Here is a 21,148-nt window from a genome sequence, read left to right as displayed (position 1 = left end):
CCCCGCACTCCTTGCATCTCGATCGGACCCGCCCGTGCTCGCATATGCTCCTGCCCCCGCACTCCTTGCATTGTGATCGCTCCCGCCCGTGCTCGCATATGCTCCTGCCCCCGCATCCCTTGCAGCCCGATCGCTGCCGCCCGTGCTCGCATATGCTGCTGCCCCAGCACTCCTTGCAGACCGATCGCTGCCGCCCGTGCTCGCATATGCTCCCTCCCCCGCATCCCTTGCATCTCGATCGCTGCCGCCCGTGCTCGCATATGCTCCTGCCCCCGCATCCCTTGCATTTCGATCGCCGCCGCCCGTGCTCGCATATGCTGCTGCCTCCGCACTCCTTGCAGCCCGATCGGACCCGCCCGTGCTCGCATATGCTCCTGCCCCCGCACTCCTTGCATCTCGATCGGACCCGCCCGTGCTCGCATATGCTCCTGCCCCCGCACTCCTTGCATTGTGATCGGACCCGCCCGTGCTCGCATATGCTCCTGCCCCCGCAGCCCTTGCAGACCGATCGGACCCGCCCGTGCTCGCATATGCTCCCTCCCCCGCACTCCCTGCATTTCGATCGCTCCCGCCCGTGCTCGCATAGCTTTCTTCGTATTCGTTTGGTCTCCCTCCCTCCTCCGTCTGTTTCGTCCGCTTGCCTCTCTTCTGTCTTCGTGTCTGATCCCTCCAGCCTCCTCCTCTTGCTCGACATTCTACTTCCTGCAGCCGACATGTCTATTTTCATCCCCCTCATCCCCCTCATGCGCCAGCTCTGTGCCCTCGTACCCGCTCGTACCCAACAGGTACCGCCGTTGACCGTCTGAAGAGCAAGTGAAGCTATGAAGATCAAACTTGTATCAGCAAATCCAATGTAAACAGCTGCTAGAGGCATCACGTGAAGCTATGAACACCAAACTTGTATCAGCAAATCCAATGTAAACAGCTGCTAGAGGCATCACGTGAAGCTATGAACACCAACTTGTATCAGCAAATCCATTGTAAACAGCTGCTAGAGGCATCACGTGAAGCTATGAACCGTCACCAAACTTGTATCAGCAAATCCAATGTAAACAGCTGCTAGAGGCATTGCAGCTTCTGCTAGTCCTTCTCGTCTCTGACCTGGCTACTGTGTTGTTGCTCGTGAGAAAATTGACATTTTATCCAAGTCGGTCCGATGTTCAGTAAGGCTACCGTGTCTCCAAACCATGGCAAACTTGCGGCCTGTGTCGACCGTCCGATCGGACCGTCTCTGTCGCGATTCAAGCCGTTCAGACAAATCCATTGTTCCCCCCGTGACAACACCTACATCTGCTTCGCAAATCGTATTCTTGTCATGTGTTTGACACAGAGAGTCGTGTTCACTCAAAATCCTTCTAAGCATGTCACATCGGGTGTGGCTGTGAAGGTTTCTCGAAGGAAACGAAGGTCACAGACTATCTGAAAGGGCAGCTCGGATTGCGCCTTGGCATGTTTGTTTGAAGGACTCTCACCCTTGTCAACATGTTCATCCGGCATTCTTGCATACCTGTGCAATGATCGTCAGGTTACTTGCATGGAAAGAAAGCAACATCTCGGACTTGCTTCACAGAGTAGTCGTGAACAGTGCTTTGCAATGAATGCAAAGCATGGAAGTGAGCAGTAGACCATTCTTCGATTGAAGGTTTCGAACTTGTTTTTCGAAAACCTGCGTGTAGTGAAAACATCTCGAAAATCCTTCTGATGTAGGCCCATAGACATCTCCGAGGACCTTTAGTTTGTTCTGGACTTCATACAAGGATACAGAGACGAAGACTCCACTTGAGGCACTGGGTCGCTGGAGAAGATTCTCGTCTTCACACTGGACAGATAAGGTTGCATGGCCATGGCATTGCAAGAAATCCAACAGCTTGAAAACCAAGGCATCATCCCATTTAGAGAGCGGGTCTGCTCGCGATCATTGAGATCATTGTGTTTTTTCAACCTTGCAACACAAGTTGTGCACAAAGGCACACCATGCCACTTTCGAACGCGGGTCAACTCTCTTCGTCTGTGGCATGATGAGCATATTTTCTTCGCTGGAGGCCTCGGCCTGCCCATGGTGTGGGGCAACATAGCTTTGCCCGCCAAAACTTTGATTTGAATTTCCTCGTCACCCCCTGCCATGGCATGCAGCTCCCCCTCAACTCCCCGCCATAGCGCCCCGTTCACACCGATGAGGAAAGGGGAGGGGGTATTTAACTAAACATGTGTACCAGCAGGTGTAACTTGATTTTTCACTTAATTACTTGAAACTCCACACAAGGGTTGGCCCGCAGTTACATACTACTACTTTGCTCCGGTTTGCCTTTCCTTTCAGTCAATAAAACTACTACTGTACAGGCTACTGCTCTTTGCCTGATCCTTCAAGTTGTTCCCCTGCTTGTCGTGCATGCCGTCGCTCGTGTGGTAGGATCTGAGTGTTTCCTCAGTAGTTGTGCGATGATGAGGCTCTTGACCGTACTGATTCCTCGTTCCGGGTCCGGCACAAAAACAAGGATCTACGTGACTCTCGCAGTGAGGCCTTCATGCTCCGGGCCTCTACTCCCGAGGCTTTCAAGTGTCGTGACCGTTGATGTCTGCATGACTGTCATACCGTACAAGTCTATTCCTAGTCTATTACTCCCTTCTCGTTATTCTATTACCATTCAAGTGTTTGAGGTCAAACCCCTGCGCCTCATCCGACATTCTTGCATACCTGTACAATGATCGTCAGGTCACTGGCATGGAAAGAAAGCAACATCTCAGACTTACTTCACAAAGTAATCGTGTATAGTAGTTCAATACGGTTTGCAATGAATTCAAATTCTCGAAGTGAGCAGTAGACCATTCTTCCATGCGAGAAAGAAGGTTTCGATTCTTCCTGTGAATGTTGCCAATACGTGTACGAAGTCGATTCAAGTGCTCATAAATGGCCTTTGTGCCTCCATGTGATTTGCCAGATGCTTGTTGTTCGAAAACCTGCATATAGTGCTGGAGAAAACATCTCGAAAATCCTTCTGATGTAGGCCCATAGACATCTCCGAGGACCTTTAGTTTGTTCTGGACTTCATACAAGGATACAGAACGAAGACTCCACTTGAGGTAATGGGTCGCTGAAACTAAAAGATTCTCGTCTTCACACTCCACAGATAAAGTTGCATGGCCATGGCATTGCAAGAAATCCAACAGCTTGAAAACCAAGGCATCATCCCATTTAGAGAGCGGGTCTGCTCGCGATCATTGAGATCATTGTGTTTTTTCAACCTTGCAACACAAGTTGTGCACAAAGGCACACCATGCCACTTTCGAATGCTGGTCATTTCTCGTCGTCTGTGGCATGATGAGCATGTTTTCTTCGCTGGAGGCCTCGGCCTGCCCATGGTGTGGGGCAACATAGCTTTGCCCGCCAAAACTTTGATTTGAATTTCCTCGTGACACCCTGCCATGGCATGCAGCACCCCCTAAATCCCCCGCCATAGTGCCCCGAACGCTCTGCATGGAGGCGCGATGAGGAAAGGAGGGGGGGTATTTAACTAAACATTTGTACCATTTAATTCCCACACTAGGGGTTGGCCCGTCTGTCAGATCGGTTGGTTAAGTTCAGTTCCACCCGTGCACTGCCCCCGTGCAGAGGTGTTTTGGAGGGTTGGCCCGTCACAGTAAATCGAATCATACTACTACTCTTACTGCTCTTTGCGTGACCGTTCAGCTCAATCTCGAGGGACTGACGGTCTTCTCGTCAAGGTCAGCTGTTGATGTCTGCATGACTGTCATACCGTACAAGTCTATTCCTAGTCTATTACTCCCTTCTCGTTATTCTATTACCATTCAAGGGGTTGAGGTCAAACCCCTGCGCCTCAATGCCGGCCCTCCTACCCGCAATGAGTCCCGACGACCCCCGCCCTCCTCATCTTGCTACACTGATCCGCTACTCCCCTGCCTGCCAGTTGTACCTGCTGCTCCCTCCCCCGCATCCCTTGCAGCCCGATCGCTGCCGTCCGTGCTCGCATATGCTCCTGCCCCTGCATCCCTTGCATTGCGATCGGACCTGCCCGTGCTCGCATATGCTGCCGCCCCCGCATCCCTTGCATCTCAATCGGACCTGCCCGTGCTCGCATATGCTGCTGCCCCCGCATCCCTTGCATTTCGATCGCTGCCGCCCGTGCTCGCATATGCCGCTGCCCCCGCACTCCTTGCAGCCCGATCGGACCTGCCCGTGCTCGCATATGCTCCTGCCCCCGCATCCCTTGCAGACCGATCGCTGCCGCCCGTGCTCGCATATGCTGCTGCCCCCGCACTCCTTGCAGACCGATCGGACCCGCCCGTGCTCGCATATGCTCCCTCCCCCGCACTCCTTGCATACCGATCGCCGCCGCCCGTGCTCGCATATGCTCCCTCCCCCGCATCCCTTGCATCTCGATCTCACCCGCCCGTGCTCGCATATGCTGCTGCCCCCGCACTCCTTGCATCTCGATCGGACCCGCCCGTGCTCGCATATGCTGCTGCCCCCGCACTCCTTGCATTGCGATCGGACCCGCCCGTGCTCGCATATGCTCCTGCCCCCGCAGCCCTTGCATCTCCATCGGACCCGCCCGTGCTCGCATATGCTGCTGCCCCCGCATCCCTTGCATCTCGATCGGACCCGCCCGTGCTCGCATATGCTCCCTCCCCCGCATCCCTTGCAGACCGATCGCTGCCGCCCGTGCTCGCATATGCTGCTGCCCCCGCACTCCTTGCAGACCGATCGCACCCGCCCGTGCTCGCATATGCTCCTGCCCCCGCATCCCTTGCATCTCGATCGGACCCGCCCGTGCTGACATATGCTCCCTCCCCCGCACTCCTTGCATCTCGATCGCTGCCGCCCGTGCTCGCATATGCACCTGCCCCCGCAGTCCTTGCATCTCGATCGCTGCCGCCCGTGCTCGCATATGCTGCTGCCCCCGCATCCCTTGCATCTCGATCGGACCCGCCCGTGCTCGCATAGCTTCCTTCGTATTCGTTTGGTTTCCCTTCCTGCTTCATTTCTGTCGTTCTCCTGCTCTCTCTCTGTCTTCGTGTCTGATCCCTCCAGCCTCCTCCTCTTGCTCGACATCCTGCCTTCTGCAGCCGACATGTCTATTTTCATCCCCCTCATCCCCCTCATGCACCTCTGTGCCCTCGTACCCGCTCGTACCCAACAGGTAACTGAAATTGAACCGAGAAATGGCGGGCGGGCAACGACAGGAATAGAGGAGGGGAGGGAGGAGGAGGAGGAGGAGAGAAGAAGAGGATAGGAAGCGAGGAGGAGGGAGAGAGGAGTTGATACCAGGACGACAAGCCAATAAGACCAGCCAAGAGCGGGTACAGAAGGAAAGGATCAGAGGAGGCGGCGGCGGCGGCGGGAGGCGAGCGAGGCGAGGGGAGCAGGAGCAAAGTTGAGCGTTTCTCGCTCATTTTCTCTCTTTCTCTTCATCATACCGGCAGCCATGCAGGCAGCCGTTGAGGAGCTGGACGGCCTGCTGGAGGTGAGCAGCATGAGGGGAAGGGAGAGGAAGGGATGGGATGTATGTGTTGATTTCTTCACTTGTTACTCCACCACCACCACCACCTCCTCCTCCTCCTCCATGTCCATGTCCATGCTCCTTGTGACCATATTTCGCTTCCCCAACAGAAGTACAACGATGCCATGGGCTCTGTCCTGGTGTGCATGCAGCCGATCCAGAGCAAGTCGTCTGAAGTGGACAAGGCGAGCGATCTAGGTGAGCGCTTGCTGAGAAGGAGGATGGGAAGAGGGAGCGGTGGAGGAAGAGGAGCAGAAGAAGAAGGAAGTTGTTCTGATAGATTTGCAGTGGAGGAGCTCTTCAAGTCCATCAGCGAGGTCATGGGAAGGATGAAGGAGCTAGCGCAAAGCCAGGGAGCTGGGGAGGTAGCGCATCGCAAGACAACAGACGAGGTGAGGGAGGGGGAGGAAAGGGGAGAGAGAGGACGAGAGGAGACGCAGAGAAGAAGTACGGGAAGATGAGAGAGGAGGGAGAGGAGGAGAGAGAAGGGAGGACAGGGGAAGTAGCTGACTGGCTGATCAGGGGGTCGAGGACGAGGCGGAGCATGCCGTCATGAATGAGAGGGTGCCGGGCTCGGAGGGGACGAGGAGGGAGAGGAAGGAGCTCGACACTGTTGAGGCACTTCAGGACAAGCTGGCGGAAGTGACGCAGAGGGAGAGGGAGAGGGTGGAGGACCTTCAAAAGCAGGTGGACACGCTGAGAAAGGAGCTGAGTGACAGCAGGAAGGAGAAGCAGGCAGACGGAGTCTCTCTCACCTCCTCTCAGTCTCAAGTCATGCAGCTTCGTGCTGCCCTCTCCTGCGCTGAGGATGACATCGCGGCTCTACGAGATGCTCTGGACTCGGAGCTGGAGCACAGCAACAGGCTGCAGATGAAGTTGCTGGAGCTGGAGACGAAGACGAAGAGGACGAGGATCGTCAGAGAGCGTCCGAGCACTTGGAACGCGGGCAAGACACACGTCAACAGCCTCTCCCACTCGCTCTCCTCCTCCTCCTCCTTGCGGACAGCCAGCACGGCCTCGGAGAGGACAGCACCATCTCCTATTGGGGAGAGGAGGACGGAGGAGGAGGGAGACCGACGGAGGAGGACGTTTCAGCCCGTAGACGAGCTTCGTCCTCTCAAGCCTCAGCGCCCAACGTCTGCACCCATCCGCTCCCAGCAGCAGCTCAGCAGCAGCCTCGGGAGGATCTCGGAGAAGCCCCCGGCTCTGATCAACATGACCTCCTCCTCCTCCTCCTCCCTCCGCCCCTTCCTCCACTCCCAGCTCGACCCCACCAGCCTCGACTTTCTCCGGACGCAGGTGGTGATGGGCTACGTGTCTCCCTCCACTCCCCTCCACGTCCGGCTGGAGTTCTGCGGGAAATCTTCTTTCTCCCTCCGACACAAGGAGGAGACGTACCTGCGCCTCGCGGACAAACTCTCCGAGACTCTCTCCTCCCGCTTCCCAGGCCGCCCCATCACCCTCCTCAAGAATGTCGAAATGGTACACCACCTCCCTCCCTCCCTCCCTCCCTCCCTCCTTTCCTCGTTGTTTTCTCTTCCTCTACTCCCTCCAATCTTATTTGACCCTTTGCTGCAGGAAGGGCTGACAGTGGAGTCAAGAAGGGAACCAAGGTGAGGAGAAGAGGAGGTGGTGGAGGAGAGTGACGAGTATTCAGGCTGGGCTCCTTTGAGATCGACTTGCTCTGGCTAGACAAGAACAAGCAGGTAAGGGGAGGAAAAGAACGGGGAGGGAAGGAAAGCTGAGAGGGGAAGTAGAAGAGAAGAGAACGAGAAGAAGAGGAGGAAGCAGCAGGATGAAGAGGAGGATGAAGAGATCGAGCATCAACGGAGCAGAAAAAGATATCAACAGGAGCAGAGTAGGAAGGAAGGATAAGATTGAGGACGAGGAGGGAGGAGGAGGAGGAGGAGGAGGAGGAGTTGGTACAGAGGTATAGCGAGAGGTTGACGGGGGAGCAGGTTAGGAGGACGCAACTTCACTCGAAGCTTGAGAGCCGAACCTTCCCAAAGATCGAGAGAATTATCGACTACCTAGGTCACGTGCTTGAAGATCCCATCAGGTCCTATGTCCCTCCGTCTCCTTTCTTCTCCTCCCTCCCTCCCCCCCTTTTCCCCCTCCCCCTCCCCCTCCGTCTCCTCCCTCCCTCCCTCCTTACCTCCCTCCCTGCTCCCCTCTTTCGTTGTTTCATCCTCACAACGGTATAGGCAAGACGAGCTTATCTAGAGGGTGAGGAGCAGGAGCAGGGGGAGAGGGAGGTCTGAGAATGCAGATAAGAGGATGAAGACGGCGGCAATGGACGATGATGAATAAATGATCAAGAGCATGAGAAGCTGAAGAGAGAGAGGAGGCGCACCAGCACTAGCACCAGCACCAGAAGGAGAGTCAAGGAAAGTTGATCTTATATTGTTGGGGTTGGCAGGAAGAGGAAGGTTACTTGAAGTCTTCGATCCGCTTCTTCCAGTTCTTGACAAGTGCGGAGCATTCGACGAGGAACTTGTGCTGGTTATCACTGTCATATCGTCAAGTTGGAATTGTCTTCCTCTGCCTCTCCACCATCATCATCGTCCCTTCTTTCTCTATCCGCTCCCTCCTCTATCACACGCCCCCTCCTCTATCCGCCCCCTCCTCTATCCGCTCCCTCCATCTCCGCTACTCACGCAAGCGTCTTGATCTCGCTGTCTTTCACCTGCAGCATTCACAGTCAAAGCATCGCTCCCTCCTCATCCTCCCCCATTTCCCTCTCCTTTCCCTTTCTCCTCTTCATGTTGCTCATCATGTCACAAGTCACCACACGGGCCCTCGTGCTTCAGCTCGCACCTGATAGCGTTCGCCCACTTTGCCATCCATGGCGAGGCGCGAGACCCAGACTGAGGGAGAAGAGAACGAGGATGAGAACTGAAGACAAGGAGGAGGAGGAGGAGGAGGAGGAGGAGGAGGAGGAGATTGTCAACTGGCGTTCTCTGAGGTCGGCCGGGTCAAAAGTCAGTTGACTAAAATAATCGATTAACCTCTTGAACTCCGATCGGTCCTTCTACTTTACTCAAAGTTAAGTTAAAATCAGTACTACCTTCCTTGTTTTTTAGCTCGCAGGTTGACAAAAGGTTGAGCAGTACAGCATACCGCAGGTGGAAAAGGCTGATGTGAGGAAGAGGGGGTGGGGGTCACCAGTGGTTCAGTGAGGGTAGGGTCTGTGGGGGAGTATGGGTGGGGTGGGGTCACCTGTGGTTCAGGCTGGTAGGGGGTATTGTCACCCCAGTAATCACTGGGGTAGCGTGAGGGTAGGGTCTGTGGGGGAGTATGGGTGGGGTGGGGGTCACATGTTGTTAGCTGGAAATGGTCGGATTTAACTATGGCTCTCGCCCGCTCGTCATGCTTGTCGCTGCGACGATATTGGTGGAACATGCAGACGGCAAGATCTGCTATGGCACTTGCTCAACGTGCCCAGCCGTCTCTTCCGCAGTGAACTGGATGTTTCATCGAGGTGTCTCACTGCCGGAGGCAATCGGTGATTTTTTTGGAGAACACATGCCCAACATCTGCCAGTGCGTCGTTGAACTCAAACACTCTCAGTATGACTGTAAGAATGTTTTCTTTTGCTCTGGCCCCTGTGAAAACACATACTTTGGTGAATTGATAGTCTTCAATGAGCAACTGAGAAGTGTCTTTACAGCTCCAATTTTCTCGTTCTGGCCGATATTTCTCCTTGTGGCTGCTATCCTTTACACGAGGAGAGACAATGGTCGGGGATATAGACTCGGAAGAAAATAGAAGGAATCTCCCCCTCAAGCCTCCCAGGAATCTCCCCCTCAAGCCTCCCAGGATTTGCAAGCTTGTTCTCTGAGAATCTTGTAGTCGCAGATGTCTTACAACGGATTGTTTGTGATTGATGAAGTATTCTTGCTCTTCCTTGTTCACGTCCTCGTCCTTCTATCCCCGCAACCAAGTTGATGCATGCCGCTGCTTCTTGTCCCAATCAACGAGGCTTGGGCGAGAATCGGAGAGAGGGCGAGGGCGAGGGCGAAGGCGAGGGCGAGAAAGAGTTCGAACAGGAGCACAGAAAACGGAGGGGAAAGAGAGTAAGGAGCGAATATTGGAAGCGAAATCAACCAGGCGAGGAGGATTGGGCGGAGCAGGAGGGAGCCAACTTGATAGTCAAACTATCCAGGAAGAGCCTGAAGATTGAGGTGACGAGTACAGTTTCGAGACGGAAAAACTTCTGATACTGAGGTGTGACAGGAGCAGAGGCAAAGGGCGGAGGAGGTGGAGAGGAGGAGATGATTTCGGCTGTGTTGAAGCTCCTATCTGCTCTTCCCCTCGACTGACTGCTCAGCTGCTGTCCAACATGCCCAGCCTAGCAGCACTCTCCGACTGGGCCAGGAGGCCTTGTTACGAGCTATTTGTCTCCGGCAGCGTGAGGATTGCTACTAGGTGTTATGGTTCATAGCATATATACCATTAAACTTGCGAGGTCACTACTAAGGGAAGAGGAGCATCGGAGATGTAACTTCTAATAGTGACTCAGAGTCTCCAGAAAGGCAGAGCCTGGCGACTCCGTAGGTCATGTTCTCGTTTTACAGCTCATACGGAAAGGTAGAATGTCCATTGAAAGCCTACTGACATATCTCAATCTCTTCCTCCTCACCCTCCTGACCTCGTCATCATCGGAGGCCCCCACAAGTATTTTGTCGTTCTCAGGTCCCACAGGAATGCAGTCGAGCTCTTCAAGGTTTCTGTCTATCTTATTTTGTGCTTGTAAGTCGCCGCCTCCTCCCTGCGATGAGGCGTCATCGCCAGGACCACCTGCCGGCTGGAGCTGCTCAAGGAGCTGGAGAGGTAGGGCAAGGAGGAGGGCAACAAGCACACCTCCGGCTGGTGCGGCGTGGCCGAGCGCACCAAGATAGACGACACTGTCATGCTCATTGAGGTTCTTCTCGTCGAGAACCTCAACCGCATCCTCCGCGACGTCCGCTCGATCAGCGTTAACACGCAGACGATGCAGAAGCGCTTCTTTGTGCGGCCCAGGCTCTCGCAGTCCCCCATGCCGGACGAGGAGATGCAGGACGCAGAGGAGGCCAGGCCCAGGGCCTCCCCCTTTTTCAACCGCAGGGTGCAGAGCCCCGAGCCCGCGCGCTAGAGACCGAGTGCAGGAAGCGGCCCTCCCCCCCCCCCGCCCCGTCCTTGCCCCCGTCCCAGGCCGCAGCAGACAGCCACTCCTGGCCGCTGATCCTCTTCTGCAGCGCGGAGAGATGTGACACTGCATGCAGAGGATGCCGAGCGGCGACCTGACCAAGATCGGGGAGTGCGACCTGCTCGTCGAGCTGAGGAGCGGCAACTTCCTCGTGGAGCAAGGCCTGCGTAAACTGGAGGAAGTACGAGAACCAGATCAACAAGTACATCAACGCCTGGAACAAATACAGTGTTTGTAACCAGATCAACAAGTACATCAACGCCTGGAACAAATACAGTGTTTGTAACCAGATCAACAAGTACATCAACGCCTGGAACAAATACAGTGTTTGTAACCAGATCAACAAGTACATCAACGCCTGGAACAAATACAGTGTTTGTAACCAGATCAACAAGTACATCAACGCCTGGAACAAATACAGTGTTTGTAACCAGATCAACAAGTACATCAACGCCTGCTTCTCGACGAACAGCAAGGTCCACGCCGCCGCCATCCTCAACTTCAACCCCAAGGGTTACACCGAGTGCTGCCTCTACGACGTCACCTGCAGGCACACCCCTCCCTCCCTCCCTCCCTACCTTTGGTGTCTAGTCGTACGAATGAAGGGGTCACACCTCCCTCTTCCCACCCCAATCCCTGAAGAACAGGCTGCTGTTCCATGCCGTCGCGAGCTCCGAGTCCGGCCCCTTGCTCCTGCGGTGCAGCGGCCCCGCCTCCCCCCAGCACCTCCCCAGCGCCACCCCGCTGGCCGTCCAGGGGTAGACGACGACGATGCTGCAGCCTGAAGGTGGACGCATCCCTGAGCTCCCCGACCTCGGTCGGGTCAAAGCTTGGTTGCCTTGTCCTCGTTGTTTGCACGAACTCCAGGAAGCCACATCAGGGGCACGGGGGCCAACGCTCGGAGCGTGTGGAACTGGTACTTACCTGCGTCCCAAATGGGATGCTCCTTTCCAGCGGCTCGAGGGGGATCGTGCTCTTCCCCCTCTCCAGCGGCTTGGCGAGCGAGAAGGCCATCACCGAGCTGTCAGCGCTGAACTGGCCCATCGCGTACATGAGCCACCTGGCGTAGTAGCGGTACACCTGTATGTCGTCCTCCATGATCACGAAGAGATCCTCATCCGACAGGGGATGGTAGGCCTTGAGCCACAGGTTCATCGACCCCTGGTGCTCAAGCTCCTGCACGTGGTTGACGTTCCCGTGCGTCCAGGAGAGCCTCTGCACCAGCTTCATGGTCACAGGGCACAGCACGTTGTTCTTGGGAACGTCCTGCCTGATCAGGAGGTCGACCCTCAGGCCTCTGTCGTACCTGGCGAGCGAGTTGAGCAGTCGCTCAAGGCTGTGGGGGTCGGTGGTGAGGATGACGACCGTCAGCCGCCCCTATTCTTCTCCCCTGCTCCCTCCCCTGCCTGCTCCTCGGTCGGCCTTCCTGCGCGCTCGTTCTGGGTCACGGCGACCCCTCCCAGAGACCGATGAAGCTTCCTGGAGGCCTCCCTCTCCATGAAGCGGTGAAGCCTGACGAAAAGGAAGCGGCTGCTGACAATGAGGAGGCCAAGGGCGATCCTGAGGTACCGGGGGTAGTGGACCGCCCGCAGGTAGATGACCTGCATCCATGTGGGCCTCGGCATTCCTGCTCTCGGCAGGTGGGCGCTACCCGCTTATCTGCGACCCGGGTGGTGAAACGGCGTGTCCGCTTCCCAATGTGTGTTATATGAGACCGGTTGGAGCGGGGGTTGCAAGAGGTTGTCTGTGGTCAAGAAGTACGTTCTTGCACGCAAAACAGGTATATTGGTTACGGATGCCAGCAACAGGTGTGTTCGTGACGTCGTCTTCTACAACTACCAGAGGCACCTCACGTTGGTCTATGCCCAACAGTCACTTGAAGAACTTCACCCGCGTGACTAACATGCCCGGGAACGACTAAATCTCTGACTCTCGCCTTGAGAACATGTTGGTCAGCAGGAATTTCATCGCCAACTCTGTCATGGCCTACATCTCCTCGATGAACGTATGGACCTGCTGCCTCAGCAACGTGCACCTGCACGGTCAGAACGAGATCTTCTTCCAGTATGTGGCGACCGAGCTCTCCATACCATAGAGTTCGATCGCTCCCCCAAATCCCACGTCGACCCGGATAAGTCCCGCCCTGACGTCACGATCAACATCAAGCACAACCGGAACAAGGCCCACATCTATTTTGAGTGTGATTCCAGGATCAAGACGAACAAGGAGGTCAGGGACTCGAAGATCCTCAGATGCGAGAACGAGAGGAATTACACGGACAAGAACAGCATGTAGGTGATGATACGCTACTGCTGCTTGATTGAAAAGCCCTCATGCAACACCAAGTCAGACCTCTGCAGCCAGCTCTGGGACCTGATCTATCTCGTTTGTGGGGACATGTTCGAGTACATAAAGAACATCGTGGGCTCTGTCACCCTGTCGACCATCAAGACCGCACGGGTCCTCGCTGTACATGCTGAAGACCGACAAGGTGTGGCTCGCCAACGTCCTCGACCCGATGAAGCAGGAGGGGACCAGAGAGAACTTCACTGAGAGAACTTCACTGAGAGAACTTCACTGAGGATCTCGTCGCCGACGCCCCCCTAAACTGCATCAGCATCAACGACCTCATCACGCAGTACAAGCTGCCAAACTTCCTCATTTGCAGCGACATCATGTTCAGCCGCTACATCGTTGTCTCTACGCAGCATGTCCCCTTTATTGTGATCATCGATGACGAGCTGGAGGTGGCACTGAGGATGAAGGGGCTGTCCTACATCTACGGCAAGGTGTACAGCGTGACCCCGGCCATGATCAACCTGGGGAAGATGCACCTCTTGCGGTACATACTCCGGTTCCAACAGTAGTGCATCACAAAGACCATGCAGAGGGAGGCCCTGGTGATGGACCATGACATCTACAGTGAAACCATCAGCCTCTCCTCCCTCTCCGACCTGGTCTGAGAGCATATCACTAAAATCATCTCGCTGTTCCCTGGCAGAGGGAAGAACAAATCAGGAGTTCGCTGTCTCTCTGAGTCTTCAGGTACGTGATAACCCCACTATCTGTAGCCTTTCCCGTCTCTCCAAGTCTGCGGCATCTTCCATAACCTCTGCCCGTCTCTTGCTCTCCTCACGGTCGTCGGCTGGATCCCCTTGCCATCGCTTGTCAGTCTCTCAGCAAGCTCCTGCCAGCCGTCGTCCAGAAGGAGCTCAAGGCTGTAGAGGGTTCAAGGCTCGAGTGTGAGGGACGAGGGGAAACTACTCGCAGAGCGTAGCAAGCTCTGGTCTTGAGTGGCTTTTGAAAGATGACTTTTTTTTGAAACAAACAAATTGGTAAAAAAACGTCACGGCTGATATGGCTTTGATATGAGGAATGCCGTGTGCCCCTTCGCTCCTCGACTACCCTCTCCCGACCTCTACCCCCTAAAAAGCCCTATACATCACGGGTCCTAGGAGCTAGGGGCTGACCCTTCAGTGGTCATATGCTGGTCGAATTGCGACTGTCCTCTTATGTGTGATATGCTGGTGATAGGACCGGGGTCGTAGGAAGTTTTTGGTAGGGGGAGGCTCTGTAAAGGAAGACCGATCTTTGAGTTGACCAACACCAGCAGGTCAGCCACACGCTGCGATGCGCGAGAAGAAAGTGACGTCCTGACGCGTCTGCTCTTGCACTGATGTCTGTTGCTCAAGCAATGTCTCCACTCGCATCATCATGCTCTTGCTGTATACGTGCTGCTCATGGTCTGACTGTGGTTGGTTTCAGGAATGCTCTTCAGCTTTCTCTTCCAACAGGAGTCGCATGTCATCGACACCATGCTCAGCGGCGTGGAGCCGATTGAGAAGGCTTGCGAGACCTCGTTGAAGGGATGCAACAATTGCCCGAAGAAGAAGAAAGAACATCCCTTCTCCCCCCAGTAACGGGATGAGAGCTTTGGAGTGAAAAGCCCTACATGTCAAAGGAAGAATAAAACCTTTAGCGTCTAACCTTACCCTCTTCTACACCGCGAACGAAGGACTATGCATCGGATGTCACCTGTGTGCGCAGCTTTCCACGGGTGATAGATACATGCAGCAACATATGTAGTGGGAGAGCATTGGGACTTATCACCTCGAAGCATTTATCACTTACGAGGCCAAAGCTAAAGGCAATGAGACGTTTACATAACGTGCCTCAAGCCTCAATTTAGTACCGTTCTGGGTACATACGCACATGTCGTACCATACCAAGATCTTCGTTTACGCCATACTTCTGTGCCTATGTATTCTCAGACAGGAAAAGCTTTACATCTATACCAAAACTAGCTTCATTCTTGTTGCTTTCTAGCACGATTTGTAACATTGTTAGAGCAAGTTCAACATCATCAAACTTGAATGAACAATCATTCAACCTCAACTTGGGAAATGTACCAGTAGCATGTGGAGTTCAATGGACCCGTGCTCTCGACGGTTGCATAATGTTTTTACTGAACTTTGAGTTGACCAACACCAGCAGGTCAGCCACACGCTGCGATGCGCGAGAAGAAAGTGACGTCCTGACGCGTCTGCTCTTGCACTGATGTCTGTTGCTCAAGCAATGTCTCCACTCGCATCGTCATGCTCTTGCTGTATACGTGCTGCTCATGGTCTGACTGTGGTTGGTTTCAGGAATGCTCTTCAGCTTTCTCTTCCAACAGGAGTCGCATGTCATCGACACCATGCTCAGCAGCGTGGAGCCGAGCTTTGGAGAGAAATGCCTTGCATCTTGGAAGAGAAATAAATCTTTGGACGTTTTACGTTTTGTACGAAGGAGTGAAGGATTAAACCCAAGTGTTGTTGGTCCTTGAGGACGCCAAAATTTCACTATCGTGGATGGACATTATCATCGGCGATTGAGCCAAGAAGACTTGCTGGGGAAGGATCCTGCTTGTGAGATGATGGAACCAAGCTCAGGTTTAGCGAATAGCTGTCCGGGCATTGGAGACAAGCGTTATCGCACGCTGATTTGACGAGGAGGATATTGAAGGATATCGGCTGTAAATGAATGGGGCACCGGGACAAGGAATCTTCAGCAGTTTGATTTCAGTGATGATAAATGTAAAATGAGCCCAATGCTTCGGGGCGACAACTCTCAGTTCTCTGCCACTAAATATGTTGCTGCATGTACCTATCACCTGTATCTGCAAGCTGTGAAAGCAGCTAAGGAGCTTGGGACCTTGCACAGGTGATACTTCCGCTTCCCTTGCTACTAATCTCCTCCTCGTCACATCACACCCTTGAACACGTCAATCATCCATGCGGAATCTCTTCTCCTTGCTATCGGCGACTCTCAGCTCATGACCACAGAATTTGAGCGCGCCCATGTCGTGCAAAAAGCTCGTCACCACTTTTGCTTCCTTCTCATTGACCTTCGCTTCCTTCAACATCCCCAGATACTGTTCTACCTTGATGTATGGCGCATACTGGGGCTGCTTCCCTACTGCCTCTCTCAGTCTCAGATATGGGCCAGGCATAGCCTCATTCCACCATAGCAGCATCCTGGCTGCCTTACACACAGATCCCGTTTCCATTCAAGCAATTCACCCTCAAAGTTTCATCCCCATTCATGATTTGCAAGGCTTGCTCCTGGGGCCCTCGCCTGCGCCGCTCTCAATCCAGCGGAGATCATCATTTGCAGTTCTTCCAAGCTTCCCTTCGTCACGTTCCACACCAGCAGGTACAAGGCCCTCCTCACGACAAAGTACTGGTTCGTCTTAGCGTATATAGGTTGACCCCCGTAATCCATTACGTCGAACGTCAGCCCGTCATGATCAGCAAGCCCCACTCGTGCAGGTCTATCCCTGTCTCCTGTCTACCTCGATCTCCTCCGCCTTATCCTCCTCCATGTTAGAGCTTTCAACTCGCTCGTCTTGCCGGCCTCCCCGTTGTTGATGAGGATGAGGTTGATGCGCTTGTTGAGTTCGCTGTCTCTCTGAGTCTTCAGGTACGTGATAACCCCACTATCTGTAGCCTTTCCCGTCTCTCCAAGTCTGCGGCATCTTCCATAACCTCTGCCCGTCTCTTGCTCTCCTTACGGTCGTCGGCTGGATCCCCTTGCCATCGCTTGTCAGTCTCTCAGCAAGCTCCTGCCAGCCGTCGTCCAGAAGGAGCTCAAGGCTGTAGAGGGTTCAAGGCTCGAGTGTGAGGGACGAGGGGAAACTACTCGCATTGCGTAGCAAGCTCTGGTCTTGAGTGGCTTTTGAATGATGACTTTTTTTTGAAACAAACAAATTGGTAAAAAAACGTCACGGCTGATATGGCTTTGATATGAGGAATGCCGTGTGCCCCTTCGCTCCTCGACTACCCTCTCCCGACCTCTACCCCCTAAAAAGCCCTATACATCACGGGTCCTAGGAGCTAGGGGCTGACCCTTCAGTGGTCATATGACTGTAGAAGGCTATATACCATACGGTCATATCTACCCCTACCCTACCCTCCACCCCACCCCCACCCCCACCCCCACTCGTGTGTTGCTGGTCGAATTGCGACTGTCCTCTTATGTGTGATATGCTGGTGATAGGACCGGGGTCGTAGGAAGTTTTTGGTAGGGGGAGGCTCTGTAAAGGAAACCGATCTTTGAGTTGATCAACACCAGCAGGTCAGCCACACGCTGCGATGCGCGAGAAGAAAGTGACGTCCTGACGCGTCTGCTCTTGCACTGATGTCTGTTGCTCAAGCAATGTCTCCACTCCCATCATCATGCTCTTGCTGTATACATGCTGCTCATGGTCTGACTGTGGTTGGTTTCAGGAATGCTCTTCAGCTTTCTCTTCCAACAGGAGTCGCATGTCATCGACACCATGCTCAGCGGCGTGGAGCCGATTGAGAAGGCTTGCGAGACCTCGTTGAAGGGATGCAACAATTGCCCGAAGAAGAAGAAAGAACATCCCTTCTCCCCCCAGTAACGGGATGAGAGCTTTGGAGTGAAAAGCCCTACATGTCAAAGGAAGAATAAAACCTTTAGCCTCTAACCTTACCCTCTTCTACACCGCGAACGAAGGACTATGCATCGGATGTCACCTGTGTGCGCAGCTTTTCACGGGTGATAGATACATGCAGCAACATATGTAGTGGGAGAGCATTGGGACTTATCACCTCGAAGCATTTATCATACCATAACTATCTACTACGAACTCAAACTCGCTGCCTGGAATGTATGCACAGACATGTCATCATCGCCTCGCAAGCTTTGAGGCTCATGCGTTTGTTGAGCCCAAGCGGCTGCCATGAAGCACTAGATTGAGACTGATTTCATAAATTCCTCGCAGTCGCAGCTAGCCTGGTACATGTTCCTTTCAGTGACGGACTGTAGTCCTTTGGAGATATCCCCCGCTGCACCCTGCATGAATTTTCACTCATATGGCCCTTAACCCCCCATCTACCGCTTTCCTTTCTGTTTCTTTCTTCTGCTTTCCGATCTCTTTTCCTCCTCTTCTCTTCTCACAGGCTCTTCTTTCGTTTCGTCTATCCTTCAACCCTCCCTGTCCTCGTTTACAGTCAGGTAAGAAACAAACCCTCCATCGTTTGCACTCAGTTCTCCCTCTCTTCAAGATGTCCGTGAGGCCATCCCAGGGCAAATGGAGAAAGCCTCGCGATGCTCTTGATCAGAAGACCCTCGACCAACACGGTCGCTCCCCCACCTTGGGACTTGGCGATCTCGTTGGGCTCTCAACGACGAATATTCCAATCACCTACGGGTTTCCCAAGTTTGATCCTCGTACAGCTTTCCCAAGCTCAGCATCGTCGGAGGGGTTTCACCGATCCCTTCAACATTCTTTCCTTTGTTTCTAACAACTCTCTTCACCTCGAATCGACCGACCGCTTTCGTCATGTCGAGCTCAGCGTCTTCAATCTCAGATGGCTTCGTCCTCTTCAAGATCGTGATCCCAACTTTGAGCTCCACCGACCGGATCCTCTCCCGACACGTCCACCGACCGGATCCTCTCCCCTCGACAAACGTCAACGTGGTCGTGGCATTCAATATCTCTTTCATTGGAATGGATATCTTGCTGATCATACCTAAGAACTCCACAAGAAATATGATATTCCCAGCCCACTGTTTCTTCAGAGCGAAGTGAACGACAGGTGGACTTCTTGTCATCGTGAAGTTGGAGCGATGTTGTCATACCGGACGCCCCTGGCATATCACGTAGGGGAATGGATGACGATGCATGGAAACATATGGCCGGATAATACTGCATGCACTAAACACATTACCGCGAAATTCCTACAATCTAAAAGCTTCTGCAACAATATGACAAGTATCCCCAATATTGCGGCTTCATTTTATGTACCATTCGCGCAAGTCATGCTGGGCCTAGGTGGGGGATTCGAAATGAAGCGTGAAGATCCGCTCTCACTTCCATCATCACTGTGAGGCAGCATGGCTCCTGACACAGGCCTTGTGTCTCAAGAGCGCTCCTCCAACTCTGCGTCACAGCAGGGATCTCTTCGGACTCCTGACATGCTGGGAGGGAAATCTGTCTCTGCAGCTTCTCCTTCCTGCTAGCTTCAAGCCCTTTCATGCCTCTGAGGATTGTAACATGTGCTGGAATGCCTGTACACCGTCTGCCATCGCCCTCAATTGTCACCATTTTCTCATTCGTTGAAGAATTCCTGATACAGTTTGGTTGTAATTCCAGGGAACATCTCTCTGAGATGTAAGACGATATGAATGCTCTTTCGTGGCAAACTCTGCCTTGTCCTTGGGCAGGCCCAGCCTCAAGTCTCATGTATGGGTCTTGCACAGGTCCCATCTTCCAGCCAATTCTGCGCTAAGGCTCAGAATCCAGTGATGGATATTGTTGTCACCTATTACTCAGAGGAACATATCAGTGATTGAAACTACCGATGAAAGAAGGGAGGCAACGACAGACCTGGCAGACTGTAGCGACCTGGTGCAGAGAACAAGACGGGTTGCATCATTGAGAGCCAGTAGATAGACGACTGAGATGATTACCGTGACAGAGCTTATAGCAAAACATATCACGTATGCAAGTGACGATGTTCCACAGAGAAAGTGAGTGGTGATGGACGTGTAGCAATGAACGAAGGTGATGGTAGACTGAAGGAGCTTGAGGTTGTCTCTGTGGTGACATGTTGATGAGATGACGTGAGATTGTAGTTGACGATCATCTTGTGAAGCCATTGCGCAAAATTTATGGGATATTTATTGAATGACATAAACTTCCATAAACTCTGGTACAACCCGAAAACTGGATACATATTAATGTGATGCAAGCAAAATGTCGGGGGGAAGGCGGGGGCGCGGGAAAGGAGAGGAGAGCAGCAGGAGCAGGAGCAGAAGAGCAGAAGAGCAGAAGAGCAGAAGAGCAGAAGAGCAGAAGAGCAGAAGAGCAGAAGAGCAGAAGAGCAGAAGAGCAGAAGAGCAGAAGAGCAGAAGAGTAGAAGAGCAGAAGAGCAGAAGAGCAGAAGAGCAGAAGAGCAGAAGAGCAGAGCAGAGGGAGGGAGGACCAGAAGTGCACGATGGCATCTGACTTGGTAAGTCCAGGAGGAGGATGAAGAGCGAGAAGGAGATGAAGGAGGAGATGGACATGTTGAGGAAGGAGAATCAGCTGCTGCAGGTCAAGAACCTCCACCTCCTCAACCTCCTCACCGAGTCTCAATCCTCCTGCTCGTCCCTCGAAGCTGCGATCTCCGACATCAAGAGCAAGAGCAAGAAGGCGGGACACTGAGCCCGAAGGAAGGAGGAGAGCAGTGTGAAGCAGCAAGTACCCGGGAGCATGTTGCTCCTGCTCCTGTTGCTCCTGGCTCTGCTGGGTGCTCCATGCGCAAGGACACAGGTGACAGGAGCAGAGGAGCTGCAGCGGGTGATGGAGCAGTACGACTACTCTCCTGCCCTCCCCTCCAGCCCCCGCACACTTGAGACATGCAAAGACTCTGATGCTTCCTGCTGCATAGAGCTGCTCTACCCTCGCCGAGGATACCAGGTGCTCCTCCTCCTCCTCCTCCTCCTCCTTGCCCATCCTCTTCCTACTGACAGGGAGACTAGGGGGACAACTCGTCCGCAGCGAGGATGAGGAGGTCAGAGGCGAGGCTTCACTTCAGAGTGAGAGGAGGAGGCTGTGTGCAGGAGGGAGGAAGCAGCTTGCGCAGCAGAAGGCAGCTGCGGGTACTGGTGGACGAGGCGGACGAGGCTGTCAGCACGGACCCTGAGCTTGTGATGGCTGTGAGCGAAACGCTGTCAGGCAGCCACCACGTGACAGCAATGGTGGAGGAGGAGGAGGAGGAAGGGAGGAGGAGGAGGACTGTAGCAGAGTACCGGACAGATTTCGTGATCCTACAAGACATTGAGATTCTCTTCCCATCCGACAACTACGTGTATCTATCTGCTCCTTCTTCCTTCGACTCCTCCCACTCCTCTCACTCCTTCCCCCTCTCCTCCTCCTCCCCCTCCCCCTCCC

At 53.9% G+C, this 21,148-nt stretch overlaps 6 protein-coding genes across 6 annotated transcripts in view; 3 read left to right on the top strand and 3 right to left on the bottom strand.

The window, feature by feature from the left end:
• Nucleotides 1-584, bottom strand: part of GUITHDRAFT_166852 (hypothetical protein) — a gene marked incomplete at its 5' end in the record, with an annotated part of 3,026 nt that extends 2,442 nt beyond the window's left edge. Inside the window, 2 exons of the mRNA XM_005818554.1 lie at nt 29-496; nt 549-584. Of these exons, the coding sequence (XP_005818611.1) occupies nt 29-496; nt 549-584 (504 nt within the window). The remainder of the gene's footprint in view (nt 1-28; nt 497-548) is intronic.
• Nucleotides 585-3,907: 3,323 nt separating this feature from the next.
• On the bottom strand, nt 3,908-5,071 carry GUITHDRAFT_82940 (hypothetical protein; the record flags this gene model as incomplete). Its single annotated transcript, XM_005818553.1, has 1 exon — nt 3,908-5,071. One exon carries the CDS (start codon nt 5,069-5,071, stop codon nt 3,908-3,910), a length of 1,164 nt encoding a protein of 387 aa, XP_005818610.1.
• A 573-nt stretch (nt 5,072-5,644) lies between these two features.
• On the top strand, nt 5,645-7,742 carry GUITHDRAFT_149187 (hypothetical protein; the record flags this gene model as incomplete). Its single annotated transcript, XM_005818552.1, has 7 exons — nt 5,645-5,717; nt 5,808-5,911; nt 6,042-7,001; nt 7,098-7,132; nt 7,177-7,225; nt 7,478-7,578; nt 7,724-7,742. 7 exons carry the CDS (start codon nt 5,645-5,647, stop codon nt 7,740-7,742), a joined length of 1,341 nt encoding a protein of 446 aa, XP_005818609.1.
• A 2,689-nt stretch (nt 7,743-10,431) lies between these two features.
• Nucleotides 10,432-14,627, top strand: GUITHDRAFT_149186 (hypothetical protein; the record flags this gene model as incomplete). Its single annotated transcript, XM_005818551.1, has 12 exons — nt 10,432-10,626; nt 10,784-10,831; nt 10,869-11,405; nt 11,488-12,058; nt 12,348-12,446; nt 12,488-12,515; nt 12,667-12,749; nt 12,773-12,936; nt 13,036-13,198; nt 13,276-13,549; nt 13,709-13,752; nt 14,473-14,627. 12 exons carry the CDS (start codon nt 10,432-10,434, stop codon nt 14,625-14,627), a joined length of 2,361 nt encoding a protein of 786 aa, XP_005818608.1.
• A 1,343-nt stretch (nt 14,628-15,970) lies between these two features.
• GUITHDRAFT_122187 (hypothetical protein) lies at nt 15,971-16,222 on the bottom strand (the record flags this gene model as incomplete). The annotated part of the gene is made up of 1 exon (XM_005818550.1): nt 15,971-16,222. One exon carries the CDS (start codon nt 16,220-16,222, stop codon nt 15,971-15,973), a length of 252 nt encoding a protein of 83 aa, XP_005818607.1.
• A 4,028-nt stretch (nt 16,223-20,250) lies between these two features.
• The window catches only part of GUITHDRAFT_166851 (hypothetical protein), a gene marked incomplete at its 3' end in the record, with an annotated part of 4,304 nt that continues 3,406 nt past the window's right edge, over nt 20,251-21,148 (top strand). Inside the window, exons 1-3 of the mRNA XM_005818549.1 lie at nt 20,251-20,674; nt 20,737-20,793; nt 20,818-20,913. Of these exons, the coding sequence (XP_005818606.1) occupies nt 20,468-20,674; nt 20,737-20,793; nt 20,818-20,913 (360 nt within the window). The 5' untranslated portion in view covers nt 20,251-20,467. The remainder of the gene's footprint in view (nt 20,675-20,736; nt 20,794-20,817; nt 20,914-21,148) is intronic.

Source organism: Guillardia theta, assembly GCF_000315625.1.
Source record: "Guillardia theta CCMP2712 unplaced genomic scaffold GUITHscaffold_292, whole genome shotgun sequence".
NCBI lineage: Eukaryota > Cryptophyceae > Pyrenomonadales > Geminigeraceae > Guillardia > Guillardia theta.
This window is presented reverse-complemented; position numbering and strand designations above follow the sequence as displayed.